The 18,810-nt window shown below is 41.6% G+C and overlaps 1 protein-coding gene across 1 annotated transcript in view; it reads left to right on the top strand.

The window, feature by feature from the left end:
* LOC132206201 (utrophin-like) overlaps positions 1–18,810 on the top strand; it is a 68,538-nt gene that overhangs the window by 14,851 nt on the left and 34,877 nt on the right. Inside the window, exon 2 of the mRNA XM_059639446.1 lies at positions 3,903–3,991. Coding sequence (XP_059495429.1) covers positions 3,931–3,991 — 61 coding nt within the window. The 5' untranslated portion in view covers positions 3,903–3,930. The remainder of the gene's footprint in view (positions 1–3,902; positions 3,992–18,810) is intronic.

The raw sequence follows: 18,810 nt of genomic DNA, 5'->3' as shown, positions 1-18,810 counted from the left end.
TTTTTATACATGATTGGAAGAGGAAGTGGGAGGGTGTGTTAGTAAGTTTGCCAATGACACAAAGGTTGTTGGAGTTGTGGATAGTGTGGAGGGCTGTTGTAGGTTGCAACAGGATGCAGAGCTGGGCAAAGAACTGGCAGATGGAATTCAAACCAGAAAAGTGTGAAGTGATTTATTTTGTAAGTTCAAATTTAATGTAGATTACAGGGTTAATGGAAGTATGGAGGAACAGAGGGATCTTGGGGTCCATATCCAAAGCTCTTACCAAGTTGCTACCTAAGTTGAGAGGGTTTTTAAGAAGGCATATGGTGTGTTGGCTTTCATTGACAGGAGAATTGATTTTAAGAACCACTAGGTTATGCTGCAGCTCTCTGAAACTCTGGTTAGTCCACACTTGTATTTTTATGTTCAGCTTTTGTCGCCTCATTATGGGAGAGATGTGGAAGCTTTAGAGAGGGTGTAGAGGAGATTTAGCAACATGCTCAAAATTATCGGAAAGGCTGTCGAGGAGCTGGCCATGTCATGCTTCCGCACTGTTTGCGAGTTTGCAGCATTCATATGATAAATGTACTTGTTCAGAACTGAGGAAAGGTCACTGAAATGGTAACTCTGATTTTTCTTCACAGATGCTGCCAGGCCTGCTGAGTTTTTCCAGCAACTTCTGCTTTTGTTTCTGATTTAGAGCATCCGCAGTCCTCTTGGTTTTCGCTCAGAATTTTTAATTTGTCTCAGTGGAAGGGATCAAAAATTTTGTTTTTAAGAGGGACCTGAAATAACTCCACAGAGCTGGTATCCTGTCACCAAGTCACCTTTTATTTACAAATGGAGAGTCCTTGACACTCAACCAACTGTTTCAGAGTGAGCAGGATGTCTGACACTCCAGTTCTTATCAATCAGCCAGGGCTTCCTGACTGGACCAGATTAAGCCCCATTCAGGAAACTCACTCTGTGCTGTCCATCTGGCTGACCTCGTTACATTCTATATATTCCTCCCCTTCTGAGTTCAAGGACACAGGCTGGTTCTTTTTCTTTTGTGGTTTCTGGATGTTCTAGCGTCGGGTCAGGTTCCTCTAATCCTGCCTCAGATACGGGCAGAGTGTAATGTGCAGTAGCTTGCCTCTTGCGCCGAGAGTATCTCGCAAGAAATCAGTTTTATTCTGCAAGTGGAAAAGGCGTCGAGGCAGTGACCATCTCAGATTCCGAGGTATCTTCGATGCTTGACGGGGAAGTCGAACACACATGTTCTCGAACTATTGGAAAGGCTGTCGAGGAGCTGGGCACGCACGTTGTGCCCCTGCACTGTTTGCGAGTTTGCACCATTCGTATGGTCTTGGTGACATTCTCGTTCAGGGCTGTTGCATCTACTTGATTTTTATATGTCATTCGACCTGACCTCACATTGACCATGTCCATTACTCCTGCAGGTCCATTCCTCTGGTTCCTACACCAAACGTTATCCCCTGAAATAAAGTCTCTCACTCAGCAGTCTCATGTCTGGCACTGGCTTTCCTGATGCCGTATCAACCTAGTTTGGTTAGCATGTAAAACAATACTTTTCACTGTGTCTGTCTACATGTGACAGTAATATGTCAAATCAAATCTCATTTATTAACTTCCCATGTATACAAAGATGTATGCAGTGTGATATGTTGACCTTTGGAGTTTCACCAATAGATTAATTCTCATTTCTGTTGCCTTTGAGCTTTTTTAATCAGCTTGCATTCCAATTGATATTTCACAGATTGTAGAATTGTGGGTTATTTGTGTTGTGGACTCCTGCACATTGAGACTATGAATTTTGACTCTTTACTTTCATAACACGCTACCAATTATTTGCCACTAATCACAAATTCCTTTAGTTTGTTAATAAAGTGTGAAGCTGGATGAACACAGCAGGCCAAGCAGCATCTCAGGAGCACAAAAGCTGACGTTTCGGGCCTAGACCCTTCATCAGAGAGGGTCTAGGCCCGAAACATCAGCCTTTGTGCTCCTGAGATGCTGTTTGGCCTGCTGTGTTCATCCAGCTTCACACTTTATTATCTTGGATTCTCCAGCATCTGCTGTTCCCATTATCTCTTCCTTTAGTTTGTTGTTTGACTGCGAAATATACATGGTGAAAGGATTTAGAGGAACTGTGTATGAAACCTGAACAGTAAATGCAGCTGTACAAAACTTGATTTAGTCAAGACAAGAACTTTGGAACTTTGTATCCATGTTGTATACAACAATGTACTTTATAAAGTAGGCCAGCAATATTGTGCTAAAGGTTTACTGCCTTTCTTTTAAGATTTGTTGGTGTTTGATACTGATTGCCTATTTGGTATTAGTTGGAATGCTCTTTCACTAAAAGCTGTCCAGAATATTTTGATGCACTCCTGTGAACAATAAAGAAAGGCTTTGTGAAATACTTAAAGACAGTGCATCCCTTCCACTCGTTTTAACAGGTTCAGCTCGGATCCAGCTGTGCTTAGTTTCAATTTGGCTTTGGATCCAATCTAATTATACTGTAAAGGAATATCAGAACCAAGGGCAGGAGAAGACTGTGCAGCCCACTGTGCCTGCTTCCTCATTCACTACAATCGTGGCTCATCTTGGGCTTCAAATTTGCTTTCCTGCTTGCTCCCCGCATCCCTCGATTCCCTGAGAGAATGAAGGTAAATTTTTTTCTTAGGTACATTCAGTGAAAACAATTGATATATATTTGATTTTGTCATTATGAACCTATTTTGAGCAGCATTTTCTTGGGACATAATTTTTTTTTGATTTGTCACAATCTATATTGGAAGAGTCTACTAGAGATTGAACCCCACTATTCCATAAGTAATTGTAAATATGACGAGTGTAACCCCAAGGGTCATTAATGTCTGACTGTTAACGTTATTGAGGATAAAAAAAATTTGCTCCAGGCTTCATCAATGAATGGGGAAAAAATATATTTATTATTTTAAATGTATTCTTTAACAAGTGACAAAGTGGATTATTGATGATTAACATGTAAACTTAAACTATTCTACATTCAGTGCAGACATGCGTACACCTGTCTACAGTATCGTGGGTGGAAGATTTCAGGAAAGAGAACAAACCCTGTAGAACAAGACTCTAAACCAAAAGCGGGGTAAATGAGGTGACTTTCTCACAGTTCCTGTGCTTTTTGGCAATGGTGTCATGTCACCGATCACATTGATCTTCAATTTGATAGTTGATCAATTGAACCTATGTCCAGGCTTGTATCAGAAAAGGCCTGATTGCACACTGTAGGCATTCTAACACAAGTTTGATTTGTGTATGCTGAAAAGATTTTGGGCCAGAAAATCCTCAGCAAAGACATTTTGGTTGAGAGTTATGTGCTGTGTCGAATTAATATAGCAACTGCCACCGACTGTTGTAGAGTATAGCTGAAAAACAGATGAGTATGGAGGAACTGTTGGGTACATCTCCAGCAAGGTAACAGCCTTTCAGGAAAATTGTGGAAGTAACTATTAAAATTAGAGTGAGGTTTTTTGGTAAATTATTCTTTAACTGAAGTGTGGAAAAATGTGAGCTCAGCAGGAACAAAAATGAAAGGGAACAACACGAACTAGAAGTCAGAAATGGAAACAACATATTGCAAATGTACAGATTTTCTGATGACATCTAAAGAGAAGAGTAATTATTATTTGGAACCTTTGTTAACTGGAGGGTTATGGAGCCTTAATGGAGGCTGTCAGGAAAGGCTGTTGTCGAAACCAGAAATGGAATAGTTACAATGTGCTAAACATACCTGGAATGGTGTTAATAGTGTTTATTAAAAGTATTTTTTGCCGGAAATTATTTTTCCTGAATCCATACATTTTTGGTGAAGACCCAGAATTCTGCTGGAGAACACTCTGGTCCATGTTCACAACCCCTCATTTTCTTTGCAGTGTATTTGATGGAGGATTCTTGACTGACATGGCAGCATTTATCAGCACCACGTTTTTGTTTCTTCAACTGACTGGCGGCTTTAATTCAGGTTTGACCACATCCGAATCATCAAAACTGGTGACAATCCCACTTTTGTTCACCTTTTGCTTTTGATACTTTATTGATGATATCACTATATTGTACGCTCATTCAAAGTTTTCTTCTTCTTAAACTCCAGTCACAAAATAGTTTGGTACTGAAACAGTGTCTTTTCTCACTTCTGCCATTTACTAATTAGCTGGGAAAGTTTATTACATTTGTCACGAAAATGTGATACTGGAGGCTGTTTCCATTCAGACTGAGTTATAATAGTGACAAGACTGAAGCAGTCCATCAAAAGCATTCATCTACACCCAGCCTAGACGCTCATCCTTACAATTTGTTACAAATCATATTTGGAAGAAATAATATTAATGAACAGCATTAGCATAATTGCAATAAGCACTTCACTGTATTACTTTTCTCAGGCATCTTAACTTTTAGTCAGTTGAAAATCGGGGTGAAAGCCTTAGTAACTTTGTAATGACAAACTGTCAAATGGAAGAAGTGCTGCAGTACTGAAAGTGTGAATGACAGTGCAAAAAGATTTAGAAAAATAACATTTATTGCTGCCTCTTTTAAAGTGTTTCAAGTGTGCATTGTGACTTTGAGGGAAATGGTTGAGGAGGAACTAATGAGCCAAGTGAGCTGAATTAATGCAAAGAAACTTGCAGTCTCCAGATTGTCAGAAACCACATGTATGACTAAAATTGTGAGTTGATATCCTGTGGAATTCCCGACTTATGGAGCTGTGTGGATCTAGAGTTGGAAACCTGTCAGATAGGGCTAAGTATGGACTATTTTCTTTCAATTTCCATTATTTCCATGATTGTTATATCGGAAACTTGCATGGACTGAACTTTCTTTCAAAACGACAAAAGCATGGACCTAAAATGATTGCTGTGGTCTCCTGATAATGGACTGCAGCAAGCTTCGGGCAACCTATGTGGAATGAATGAATAAATTAATCTGCATTTAAGTCATGATTTCATCTGTAGTCATTGAAACAGGCAACTGAATCAGCATCAAGAAACTCACATTTCCTGTTGTAGTTAACATATATATGATACTTTTACACATTCTGAATGGAGAGCTCAACTGCCAGTCAGCCAGCTTGGAAAGATAGTGCAGCTAAACTCTGAAATTCCCACTAAACTATATTTCAACAGCTGTTATTAAGAAGAGAGCAGAAAAAGAGAAAAAAGATGCATTCATGACAAGAGCTGGAATGCTTTCTCTCCCTTTGTATCTCATCATGTTGGAAGACAGTGCCTAGTGGAAAAAGCAAATTGGAAAACAACAATTTATCAAGGAAGCAAAGGTAGCTACAGATTCGTCTACTGCTGAGTATACATTTCAAACATTAAACAACCGTTCTCCCGAGCTAAGAATCTAACATCCCAAATGTTCAAATGGCTTGGCCGGAGAAGCTACAAGTAACATTCATACCACACAAACCCTAGGCCGTGACCATCTCCAATGCGAGACAACCGAATCTCCACCCCATGACATTCAGTGGTGTCATGGAATCCCCCTGTCTCACCATCCTTAGGGTCACCATTGACTGGAAATGCAGCTGAACTCGCCACGTAAACATAGTGGCTACAAGAGCAGGTCAGAGGCTAGGAATATTGCGGCAAGTAACTCGCCACCTAACTTCTGAAAGCCTGTCCACCTTGTACACGGCACAAGTCAGGAGTGTGATGGGATGCTTCCCACTTGTCTGGATGGATGCAGCTCAAACAACACTCAAGAAGCTTGATGCCATCCAGGACAAAGAAGTCCATTTGATTGGCATCACATCCACAAACACCCACTTTCTCCAACCATTGATGCTCAGTAGCAGCAGCATGCATTGTCTAAAAGATGCACAGCAGAAATTCACCAAAAATCCTTAGCACCTTCCAAACCCACAACTACTCTCAAGGCCCTCACTTCACAACTTTGTTAAAAAGGCAACTTGATAGGTGACATTATTCTTTCATAATTTTTTTAATGTTGCTGAAATTAAATGATCAGTTTCGATGAGCATTTAGGAGGTGTCTAAAATTATAGCGGGATCTTGAACAATTGGCCATTGGGCTGAGGGGTGACAGATGGAGTTTAATTTGGATAAATGTGAGGTATTGCATTTTGGTAAAACAAATAAGGGCAGGACTTATACAGTTAATAGAGCTGTGGATGGAGTTGTAAAACTGAGAGACCAAAGGATTGATGTTACATAATTCTTTGCAAGTTCGACGTGGTTAAGAAGGCAGTTAACATGCTTGCCTTCATTGATCAGACCATTGAGTTCTAGGAGTTGGTATGTTGTGTTGGGGTTGGACAGTTCATTGGTGAAACCACTTTTTGAGTATTGTTCCGATTGCCTTGCCATAGGAAGGATGTGATTAAATTGGAGAGGGTTCGGGAAACATTTACCAGGATGTTGTTGGGACTGGAGAATTTGAGCTATAATGATACGCTGGATAGGCTGTGACCTTTGTCACTAGAGCTTCAGGAGATTGATGGGTGACATTATACAGGTTTATAAAATCATGAGAGGTACAGATAAGAAGAATAGCAAAGGTCTTTTCTCTAGGGTAGGGGAGTTCAAAACTAGAGCACACATTTTTAAAGTAAATGGAGAAAGATTTAAAAGTGACCTGAAGGGAAACTTGTTCACACGGAGGGTAGTTCGCTTGTGGAATGAACTGCCAGAGGAATTGCTAGATGCAGGTACAGTTCTACTCCGTTGCTGTATGATTCTATGACTCTAGTGTCAATTGACAATATAGCTGTCCCCAGATTGAAGTGCCTCATTAGTTCTAGGATTCCTGCCAACTCGATAATATGAAGCAGAAGGTGAGAACTTTGGAAACAGCTTCAGGTATAAATTGTTTGCTTAAAGTAAGAACTATGTATGTATATTTTGTGATGGCATCCAAACATGCTCTTCTGTTAAAATCTTATTGGCAATATCATTGCAAAACACAAAACACTATCTGTATTCTTGTTCTAAAGGCCACCCACCCTTTGATGCCATTTGGTGTTGAGATCGTGAACCAATCCCTTAATGATTTCCCTTCAATTGTATATTGCCTGAAATAGAAAGAAACAGGCCCGGGAGCCTGAGAAAGAGAAAATTAGAATGAACATGTTATTCTCCCTATTGCCAAGATGTTTTCAGTTCCTGTGAAAAAGTGAATTTTTACAATTGCCTGAGTAGAAATTTATTCTAACCCATTGTATCAGTTCAGTAATCTCAAAAATAAACAATCATGAAGCTGCAATATTAGCAGGACCATTTAATAATATTTGGTCAGGTTTGCGTTGAAGAGATTGAGCGTTATCTATAAAATCAGGAGAGAGTTTACATGGTAACTAAATTACGTAATGGCCTGACCTTTAACAGTGCGCAGCTACCGACAGCACATGACAGTATTGTTTATAAATATTTGTACTTTTTTGCTCCAAATACTAGCTTGTAGAATTTAGATTAAAACAAGTATTATTTTGGAGTCTTTGAGCAAGTTGTGTAGAAACTGCTGATTATTACAGAAATCATCAAAAAGGTGTAAATTGCTGGGAGGGAGAAGAGCTGTTACATTTATCAGTTGTCACGTTGACATATTCCATTGTAGTAGGTAAGTTAGTGTCTTCTGTGATTTATTTGTTATAAATTTAATTTATTTATCTTTTTCAAGTATTTATCTTTTAGAAATTCAAACTAAATTGCCACCAGCAATTTTTTTTTGGTGATCAACTTCGACTCCATTATCCTGCATCACAATCAAATTCTAATATTTCTGAACTGAAGAATCATAGAATTTTACAGTATAGAAGGTGGCCATTTGGCCCACTCTGTCTGTACTGGCTCCTGAAAGATCTACCCAGCTGTGTCTCTGTTGGCCTCTAAATTCAGCACTTTCAAATATATATCTCAGGAAGGGTCATCGGACCTGAGATGTTAATTCCAATTTCTCTTCACAGATGCTGTCAGGCCTGTTGATCTTTTCCAGCAACTTCTGTTTTTGTCAAGTAAAGAGATTTAGATTTTCCCTTACTGGAGATTGTCATTGCCTGACATTTTTTTGTAATGCATAATTCTTACCACTTGTCAGCCCTAGCCTGAAATTTGTCCAGGCCTTGCTGCATATGGACATGGACTGCAGTAATCAGTGCCCATACCCACTTTTGACTTTGTGAAGGAGTTACGTTCATTGATAAAGCAGCTGAAGCTGGTCAGACTGAGGAACTTTGCAGCGATGACCTGGTACTGAGCTGATTGATCTCCAGCAACCACAACCATCCTGCCTTATGCTGTCTATATCTCCAACTATTCGGCCATTTCCTACCTGATTCCCATTGACTTCAGTTTTTGGAAGGCTTCTTGATGTCAAGGTGAGATACTTTTCTGTCAGCTTTGGAAAACCACTCTTTTGTCTCTGTTTGGACCGAGATTGTATTAAAGTTAGAAATTACGTTGGCCCTGATGGAACCCAAAATGAGCAACAATGAGCCGGTTATTGTCCAGCTTCGGGTCCAGTTCTGAGGAACAGTCACTGGACCTGAAATGTTAGCTCTGATTAATTTCAGTCACACACAGTTAGAGAAACTACGCTGTTCCAATCATAACAATTTATATAACCGAGCGCAACCTTGACTTGTACAATGAGTTAAAATTCTAGACTCGACCTCCAGTTACCCAGGTCATTCAGTACTAATCTCGGTCTTTTGATTGTTAACACTTTGTGGAGCTGTTTTATTAATTGTGTGGTGCTGTCATATGAACAGGAGCTGCCAGAGTTCGGTTTATAATTAGCTCTTGTGTAATGCAGTTGATTTCAGTCAAGTTTTCATTATGTTCAAGGAGATATAGTGAGTTGACTGACTTTTATTAAGAGCTGTGCAATTTTTACAGCCATGTGTGTTTCTGCTGAAAGCAATATCTTTTGATGAATTGTATTGCGTGTGTCAAAAATGTGAAAAGATTTAGTTCAGCACACAGTGTGATTCTGAGTTGAGTGGCTTAAAAAATATTTACAGATTTGTGACCAACATGCTTAGTGAATTCTTTGTCCAGGGAAAGCTTTATGAATCTCAGTATTCGTAACATAATCTCAACTATCTAATTTATACCCATATTCCTAGGTTATGCTCTATCTTTCATTCAAATTACTTTATAATCCATCACATGGATAATTCAAGATAACAAAGTGTGAAGCTGGATGAGCACAGCAAGCCAAGCAGCATCTCAGGAGCACAAAAGCTGACGTTTCGGGCCTAGACCCTTCATCAGAGAGGGGGATGGGGAGAGGGTTCTGAAATAAATATGAAGAGAGGGGGAGGCGGACCGAAGATGGAGAGAAAAGATGATAGGTGGAGAGGAGAGAATAGGTGGGGAGGTAGGGAGGGGTTGGTCAGTCCAGGGAAGATGGACAGGTTGAGAAGGCGGGATGAGGTAGCAGGTAGGAGATCGAGGTGCTGCTTGACGTGGGAGGAAGGGATAGGTGAGAAGAAGAACAGGTTAGGGAAGCGGAGACAAGTTGGGCTGGTTTTGGGATGCACTGTGGAGAGGAGAAGAACTGGGCTGGTTTTGGGATGCATTGGGAGAAGGGGAGATTTTGGAGCTTGTGAAGTCCACATTGATACCATTGGGCTGCAGGGTTCCCAAGCGAAATATGAGTTGCTGTTCTTGCAACCTTCAGGTGGCATCATTGTGGCACTGCAGGAGGCCCATGATGGACATGTCGTCTGAGGAATGGGAGGGAGAGTTAAAATGGTTCGCGACTGGGAGGTGCAGTTGTTTATTGCGAACCGAGCGGAGGTGTTCTGCAAAGCGGTCCCCAAGCCTCTGCTTGGTTCTCCAATGTAGAGGAAGCCACACCGGGTACAATGGATACAGTAGACCACATCAGCAGATGTGCAGGTGAACCTCTGCTAAATATGGAAGGTCATCTTGGGGCCTGGGATGGGGGTGAGGGAGGAGGTGTGGGGGCAAGTGTAGCATTTCCTGCGGTTGCAGGGGAAGGTGCCGGGTATGGTGGGGTTGGAGGGAGTGTGGAGCGGACAAGGGAGTCACGGAGAGAGTGGTCTCTCCAGAAGGCAGACAAGGGTGGAGATGGAAAAATGGCTTGGGTGGTGGGGTTGGATTGTAGATGGCGGTAGTGTCGGAGGATGATGCGTTGTATCCGGAGGTTGGTAGGGTGGTGTGTGAAAACGAGGGGGATCCTCTTGTCGTGGTTGTGGCGGGGGCGGGGTGTGAGGGATGTGTTGCGGGAAATGCGGGCAACGCGCTCAAGGGCGTTCTCGACCACTGCGGGGGGAACGTTGCGGTCCTTGGGGAACGTGCACATCTGGGGTGTGCGGGAGTGGAATGCCTCATCCTGGGAGCAGATGTGGCGGAGGCGGAGGAATTAGGAATAGGGCATGGAATTTTTGCAGCAGGGTGGCTGGGAGGAGGTGTATTCTAGGTAGCTGTGGGAGTCGGTGGGCTTGAAATGGACATCAGTTACCTGAGATGGAGACTGAGAGGTCCAGCAAGGTGAGGGATGTGTTGGAGATGGCCCAGGTGAACTTGAGGTTGGGGTGGAAGGTGTTGGTGAAGTGGATGAACTGTTCGAGCTGCCCTGAGGAGTAAGTGGCGGCGCCGATACAGTCATCAATGTAACGGAGGAAGAGGTGGGGTTTGGGGCCTGTGTAGGTGCGGACGAGGGACTGTTCCGTGTCACCTGCAAAGAGGCAGGCATAGCTTGGCCCCATGCAGGTACCCATGGCCACCTCCTTTGTCTCTAGGAAGTGGGAGGAATCGAAAGAGAAGTTGTCGAGGGTGATGACGAGTTTGGCTAGGTGGATGAGGCTGTCGGTGGAGGGGGACTGGCCAGGCCTGCGGGACACAAAGAAGTGGAGGGCTTTGAGGCCATCTGCATGCGGAATAAAGGTGTATAGGGACTGGACATCCATGGTGAAAATGAGGTTTTGGGGGCCAGGGGATTGGAAGTTCTGGAAGAGGTGGAGGGCGTGGGTGGTGTCACGGACGTAGGTGGGGAGTTCCTGGACCAAGGGGGAGAAAATGGAGTCCAGATAGGTGGAGATGAGTTCGGTGGGGCAGGAACAGGCTGAGACAATGGGTCGACCAGGGCAGGCAGGCTTGTGGATTTTGGGCAGGGCAGGCAGGTTTTTAACACAGCACAGGAGATTTGTTGAAACAGTATCTAATGGTCATTAGATTAAGTCCTTTTCTTTATTCACTGCTCACTTTGCGAGTCATTCTGAGCTATTTCCCAAAAATGGTCATGTTAGGCAATCGAATTTGAATTTCTCAGCCAATATCTTTAACCAAAGTTATTGATATTATGAACTACCTATTATGCTTATGAATTGGTTATTGTCTCATAGAGGCCTCTAGCTCAGGAAAGGAACCTTTGGCATGTGCCTGTGAAAAACAGCCACCTAACTATTCTAATTCCATTTTACGGCATTTGTACCATTTGCCTTGTATGCCTTGGCATAGCAAGTATCCCCTTTTATTTCGTAAATCTTACGAGGGTTTCTGCCTCAGCCACCCTTACTGGCAGTGAGTTCCAGATTCCTACACCCTCTTGGTAAAAACATTTTTCCTCTCATCCCTTATGAATCTCTTGCCCCTTACCTTAAATCTACGTGACCAGTCATTGATCCCTGCACCAAAGCGAAAAGTTTCTTTCTGTTTATGCCTCTCATAATTTTATACATTTCAATCATATCTCCCTTCATCTGTTCTGTTCTATGGAAAACAACTTTAGACTGTTCAATCTTTCTTCATTTCAAAAACTCTTCACCTTGGACAGCATCCTGATAAATCTCCCCTGCACCTTATCCCCCCAACCCTTCACTGTGGATTCCAGACCTGTGCCCATTATGCTAGCTGTGTCCGAAACAATGTTTTGCATAGTTCCAGCAGAACCACCCTACTCTTAAACTCAATGCCTTAGTTAGTAAAGGTAAGTGTCCCTTATGCCTTCTTCATTACTTTATCTACCTGACCTGATACTTTAAGGGACTGGTGTACATGTATATCAAAATCCCTGGGATCCTCAGTGCTTCCACCTTTCATCATATATTCCTATGCCTTATTTGTCCTGCTGATGTGCATTCTCTCACGTGTATCCAGATTGAATTCCATTTGCTGCTGATTAGCCTATCTATATTCTCCTGTAATCTAAAGCTAACCTCCTCATGAATGACTACTCCATCAATTTTTGCACCATCTGCAAACTAACTGATCTGTCTTGCTATATAGATATCTAAATTGTTTATAAATAACACAAACAGCAATAAGTCCAACATTGATCCCTGCACTGAATACAGAATTCCAATCACCAAAACACCGAGCAATCATCATCCTCTGTTCTTTGCCATTCGACCAACTCTGGATCCGAGTAGCCAAATTTCCTCAGACCCCTTGGGCTATTCACTATTAGTCTCCCATGTGGGACATTGACAAAAGCCTTGCTAAAGTCCAAGTAGATTATGTCAAATGTAATCCCCTCTTGTACACACCTGGTTACTTCTTCAAAAAATGCAATCAAGTTATTCAGACATGGCCTCCCCTCAATAAAACCGTGACTGTCCTGCCTTTCCAAGTGTGGATTAATTCTGTCCCACAGAATTGCTTCCAGTAGTTTCCTCACCTGAGGTGAGACTTACTATTGTGTATCTTTATTTCAATATACAATATTTATTCACTTTTGCGATATGGACATCACTGCCTGTCTTGAGTTGCCCTTGAGAAAGTGGTGGTGAGTTGCTTTCTTAACCCGCTGCATGCCATGTGATATAGCTACTCTCGCGATGACATTAGGGAGGGAATTCCAGGATTTTGACTTGTTTTAAGCATTTATATGTACTTTTTCATGAAATGCTGACAAGGTCGACAAGGAAATATAAGGATTCAAAAAGATTTATGGTCCTCATGAAGAAATAGTTAGGACTGGTAGACAGACCCTCAATTTGCCCAGACCTGGTGTGTTTGTTGTCGGCCTTTTTCTAAAGCAGTTGATTCAAACGGTCTGATTGTAAAATTCTTTTCCGTACAAATGTTTGCTTTAAAATAAATAGAAGTAAAGAAAAGAATCCGTCTAGAATTAGATTTGATTTGTGTGTGGCTTTGAGAGTGATCTTGTCATGAGTATGCTGTGAGATTACCCCAGAGACTCTGATATGCTAAAGTAATAGACTTTTGGAGACTGGCAACAACTGTTCTGCTTCTGTGCCACCACAAAAAATCAAATCTGTCTTGTTTAGAAATACTTAGAGGCATCCTGTTGCTGTGCATCTGATTTGAAAACTGTGACATGCAAAAACATACTCTTAGCATTACCCTGAAAGATTCAACATAAAGTAATTCAACAGATTTCTTCTATTATCTAGAATATCTTCTGAAATATTTGGTTTGTAAATGGGTAAGTAACAAAATTGTATCAGTGATAATGGGAACTGCAGATGCTGCAGAATCCGAGACAACAAAGTGTGGAGCTGGATGGACACCGAAGGCCAAGCAGCATTTTGACACACCCAGCATTGCCGAAGTGATTACCCACTGCAGTTTAGACACAACTTTGAGTAGGCTTGTCATGAAAGACCAATTTAATCATCTAGTAAGCAGTATGTTCTGGCTGAAATACTAAAACATGATGAAAATATTTGCAATTAGACAACTGTTTTACATTTTGCATTATGCATAGAAACGGACAAACAAGAGGGTTGTGTTCTGAGGAGGGGTCACCCGACCCAAAACGTGAACTCTGATTTTTGTTCACAGATGCTGCCAGACCTGCTGAGCTTTTCCAGCAACTTCTGTTTTTGGTGTCATCTGATTTTCTCATTTTGTTTTGTCATGTTGATTCTTTGGAGCACATGTTTTTGAAGTTGAGCCTTCCCTCAGAAACGTCTCATTTGTTTTCACCAGCCATTTGCTGTGTTTGCCAGCAGCAAAGCCAAAATTTCTTTAATTTATTTCTTGTGAAGCATGCCTTCAACAACCTTAGTTTACCTTATGGGTATGCTGCGCTTTTCCTCCAGGCTTGGTATTTTTCCCTGTATCCGAGTGCAGTTATCAAGTGCATTCTCATGAGAGCAGTTTAATCATGGCTTTTCTTGTTTTGAATTTGCTGTTGTTTTGGGTGTATAGTTTGGCAGTCTGTCGTTTGGTTGTTGCTCTGCTTTGGTTGGAAGGTTAATCTGATTATCTATAGCTGCTGTATCTGAGTTAGTATTTCTTTACCATTGAGTCCATTGTACTTCTGAAATTTGACGCAAATAGAATATAATTTCACTTTGTGACTTTGCTGTTAACACAGTAAATGGAGGAAAGTATTTGCTAGACAATGCTGAGAGGATGTAGAGAATCTACAAACAATTGTAATAAGGGTTACGAATGTGATAACTCTAGCTGGCATATGGCAGTTGAATTTCTTGTGTTAAATTGCTAGATTATATTTTGGAGACAAAATTCTGAAAATAATATCTTGCTGTATGGAAAACATTATCCTTGAATACTGGTCGGTCAGTTGGAAGGCAAAGAAACACTGGGATTCCTGAAAGTAGAAGGAGAGAGAAAAATCAAAGCATTAATGAACCTGGTCCAAAGTCCATAATTGCCAGTGATACATCAGAGAATTTGTTGGTTACCTGGCTGCTGATGCACTAAAGCAGTAACACAAAATAATGAAGTAACAAAAAACCATTCAAAAATGAGAGGGCATTGAAATAACTGACAGCATTGAATCTGCTCCTGTTGTGATGAAAGTGCCTTATTGATTTGTAACAAAATAGTTCCAGGTTGAATGAATAATCAGGGGCTACATTGTATCAACTCAACGTAAGAGTAGTTTGTCTGTGGGACCTCGGGATAGTAATGATAAAGATCACTCTTGTCTATGGTTCCTGATTTCTACTGGTATGTGCTGTGGCAATCTATCAGTTCAGAGATGAAAAGGGTAGAGCAAGGGAAGGAGATTCAGAAGGTAGTTCGTTCTTTCAATAAAATACTTTCCATTTGCTTTGTTGAGAATACAGTCTTGAGTTTTGCAAGTGGCTTTAATAGCGTGTATTTCAGGTGTTGAGGGAGTCAAGGGATTTTATTTGAGAGGTGCTGGTAATTGTTAAGAGGAAATTATATTCTGGGAATATCTTGGTAATACAAATTGGAAACAGATTAACTTTCAAATAAAGATCCAAAAAGATCCTCTGGTTGCTGGTTTGTTTCTGACTCAAAGGACATGTCTTTAAGGGCGGCATGGTGGTGCAGTGGTTAGCACTGCTGCCTCTTGGCACCAGGGACCCAGGTTTGATTCCAGACTTGGGTGACGGTCTGTGTGGAGTTTGCACATTCTCCCTGTGTCTGTGTGAGTTTTCTCCGGGTGCTCGGTTTACTCCCACTGTCCAAAGATGTGTGGGTTAGGTGGATTGGCCATGCTAAATTGCCCATTGTGTTCAGGGATGTGTACATTAGGTGTGTTTTAGGGGGATGGGTCTGGCTGGGATGTTCCAAGGATCCAACTGAACTTTTTGGACCGAAGGGCCTGTCTCCACATTGTAAGGATTCTAAAACTTAAAGTTCATTACACTTAACCAAGATTGGAGTAAAATACTGGAAATGATTGTGAGGAGTGAGGGTCGAACAGCTAATCTAACTAACATTGGCCAACATGTAGGTTTGGAAGGGGGCAGTCTGGCTGACTAACCGCTTTGAACTTTTAGAGGAAATCATGTTCCAGGTAGACTGTGGGAATTCCAAGATGCAGAAATAGGATAAGGTCATTTGGATCTATGAGTCTGCTTTGCAATTCATTTAGATCATTACCTGATCTGACATATATCTAGACTTTAAAAAAGAAACTTCAGCAAAGTTCCATGTAACAGAGCTATTGAAGCTCATGGGACAACATGGACTCAGGGGTTTAATGTGAACTGGCCAAATTTTCTAACAGTGACAAACTGGTGGAGGGAAGGGACTAAGTCTGAGATCAGATTTTCGAAAAATATGTCTGCCACTTCAATGCACCACCTTGCTCCCTGGCCAACATCTCTGTCTCCGGCTTGCTGCAGTGTTCTAGTGAAGCCCAGTGCAAGCTGGATGAACAACACCTCAATTTCTGCTTAGGGACCCTCCAGCCCTTTGGACTCAATATTGAGTTCAATAATTTTTGGGCCTAAACTCTCCCATGTCCCAGCCTCCCTGATCCCACACACCAGGCCTTGTTACCTAGCCTCCCCTGACACACCCCAGTCCCCATTAACAACTATTCACCCTCCCAGCCTGATCATTAGCAACTCCCAAATCTGTCCAACTCTTTTTCTCTTTGGGCTCTACCCTGTTGATTGCTCCTGACCCCACCCACCTCCCCATTTTCTACCTATACAAACTGACGTTTTCCCAGCCACCATTCAGTTTTTCAAAACTAAAGTGCATGTTTAGGCCTGTACATTGGCATGTAAGTGAACCTGCTTCCATTTTCTCAGCTAATAACTGAAAATTTAGAAATCTATTTACATTGGGAGTTGGCCAAAAGTTTTCAACTCGGAAATGTTTTAGATTGCCCAGGGCAATTAATGTGCAGTTCATTCCAAAGTCAGAGGGTATTGAATTCAATGGATGGAGAGGAAGAGGCTTTCGTACGGAGGGATGATTATACAGTCAAAAGTATCTCATCAAAACAGGTTGGATTTGATGAACATTGTGTCAGATGGCAAAGATAATCAATTTGCTGATTCTCCAAACCTTTTTACTCAATCTGCAGTTGTGGAATTATTTCATTAAGTAAGCGAGATATTGATTTTATTTGCATTATTGTGTGTTTTCAAATGTCAATGCAGTAACCTACTCAAAAATTATGGTTCATATCTGGCACTCTGGGTGAAGATGTTCTTATGAGAAACTTTGCAATGTTCTATCGTTGACTAATGCTCTCTAATCTGTAGTAGATTTTAACATAATTATTTATCAATTGGTATATTTTTGGTTTGTTCTTTGCAAAGCCTCTGTCGGAGTCGTGCAAATGTGCCGTTCCCAGAGGGACATTCCGTGCCAGTTGTATTGTAAGCCTTTGTAATGTAGGCCCAAGCAGTGGAGCATTGCTTCATTTGTGTTATTTTTCCAGGATTAATCAAATGTTTTGTATTTGTTGCTTATTAAATAATAACAGCTTTGCCAAATCTAAAATGTCAGGGAGACGCCAATTATAAATCCTGCGAAGGGAACGAATGACAAATTCCAATTAATTTTAAAATTTTTAACACTGATTCTTACAGGAATATTTTTGTCAAAACAGGAACTGTAAGAGTAGGGGAGTGAAGCCCCAGTAATTGCAAAATAAACTACACAGTCTATGTGTAGAGATGATAAAGTGTGGAGCTGGATGAACACAACAGGCCAAGCAGCATCTTAGGAGCACAAAAGCTGACGTTTCGGGCCGAGACCATTCATCAGAAAAGTTCCTAGGTTGCTGCTTGGCCTGCTGTGTTGATCCAGCTCCACACTTTGTTATCTCGGATTCTCCAGCATCCGCAGTTCCCATCATCTCTCTCCACACAGCCTAGGTGTAGTTGCCTCTCGTGCATTTTATTGACTGTACAGTTACAAGAATGATTAAACATTTTAGTTCAGAGATAATGGGAACTGCAGATGCTGGAGAATTTCAAGATAATAAAATGTGAGGCTGGATGAACACAGCAGGCCAAGCAGCATCTCAGGAGCACAAAAGCTGATGTTTCGGGCCTAGACCCTTCTCACTGTTATTTGAATAGAATAGAATCCCTACAGTGTGGAAGCAGGCTATTCATTCCATTGAGTTTACACTGACCCTCTGAAGAGAATCCCACCTAGATCCACCCTATCCAGGAAACCCTGCATTTCCCATGGCTCACTCAACTAGCCTGCACAATGCTGGGCACTATGAGGTAATTTAGCATGGCCAGTCCTGGACATCTTTGGGTCGTGGAAGGAAACCAAAGCACCTGGCGGAACAAGCAGACTCTACAGAGACAGTTGCCTGAGGGTGGAATTGAACCCAGGTTCCTGGCACTGTGAGGCAGCAGTGCTAACCACTGAGCCACCGTGTCACCTCTTTCTCAGCTACATATGAATTTATATCTACAGGCAACTTTAATACTTAAAGGGCTCCTACTCTAACAACTTCAGTAAATTTGGAGCTTCGAAAGAAACAAAATCCTCTTTTGTTGGTCTTAACTTGACCTTTACTGCTACAGCGGGTTAAAGCTCACTCAGTTCTCTCAGCTGTCTGAGATCCATTGCACAACGTGGGATTCTCTAATTTTGACTGAATCTTACCTCTGTAGCTTGAAATGTATCCTTAACTGCAATCTATGCAAATACAGCCTCAAGCCCCGAGTGCCACTAAATGTACCAGTATAGATAAAGGTACTGGGATTTGATTCAGTTGTTTGGGCAGCTGGTTTGAGTGATGCCAAAAACATGGGTTCACTTCCGACACTGGCTGAGGTTACCATGAATTTCCCAATGTTTCAATGTCACCCGTAGCTCAGAGGCATTGGTGACCTTCAGGTTAAGCTCACCACCAGTAATCTCTTGCCCCATGCTCCTTTGAGTCTATGGTGACTTTACCTTTTATATCTCTTAACAAAAGAAGCTGAGTAGAACGTAGATAACCGAGAAGGCTAGTCACAAATAACAAAAAAGCTTTTCAGCTCAGTACTGCAATAAGTGTTAATGTTACTTTGAGTGAAACATTTAACAAATCTTTGAGTACCTGAAAACTTATATCTGCTTTTTGTTTCAGTAGAGAGAGTTTTACACTGAAAGCCAGCAGCAGGAGTATGTTGCAA

Source organism: Stegostoma tigrinum, chromosome 34 (assembly GCF_030684315.1).
Source record: "Stegostoma tigrinum isolate sSteTig4 chromosome 34, sSteTig4.hap1, whole genome shotgun sequence".
Taxonomy (NCBI): Eukaryota; Metazoa; Chordata; class Chondrichthyes; order Orectolobiformes; family Stegostomatidae; genus Stegostoma; species Stegostoma tigrinum.
Note: the sequence above shows the minus strand (reverse complement) of the source record. Positions and strands in the feature narration are given on the sequence as shown.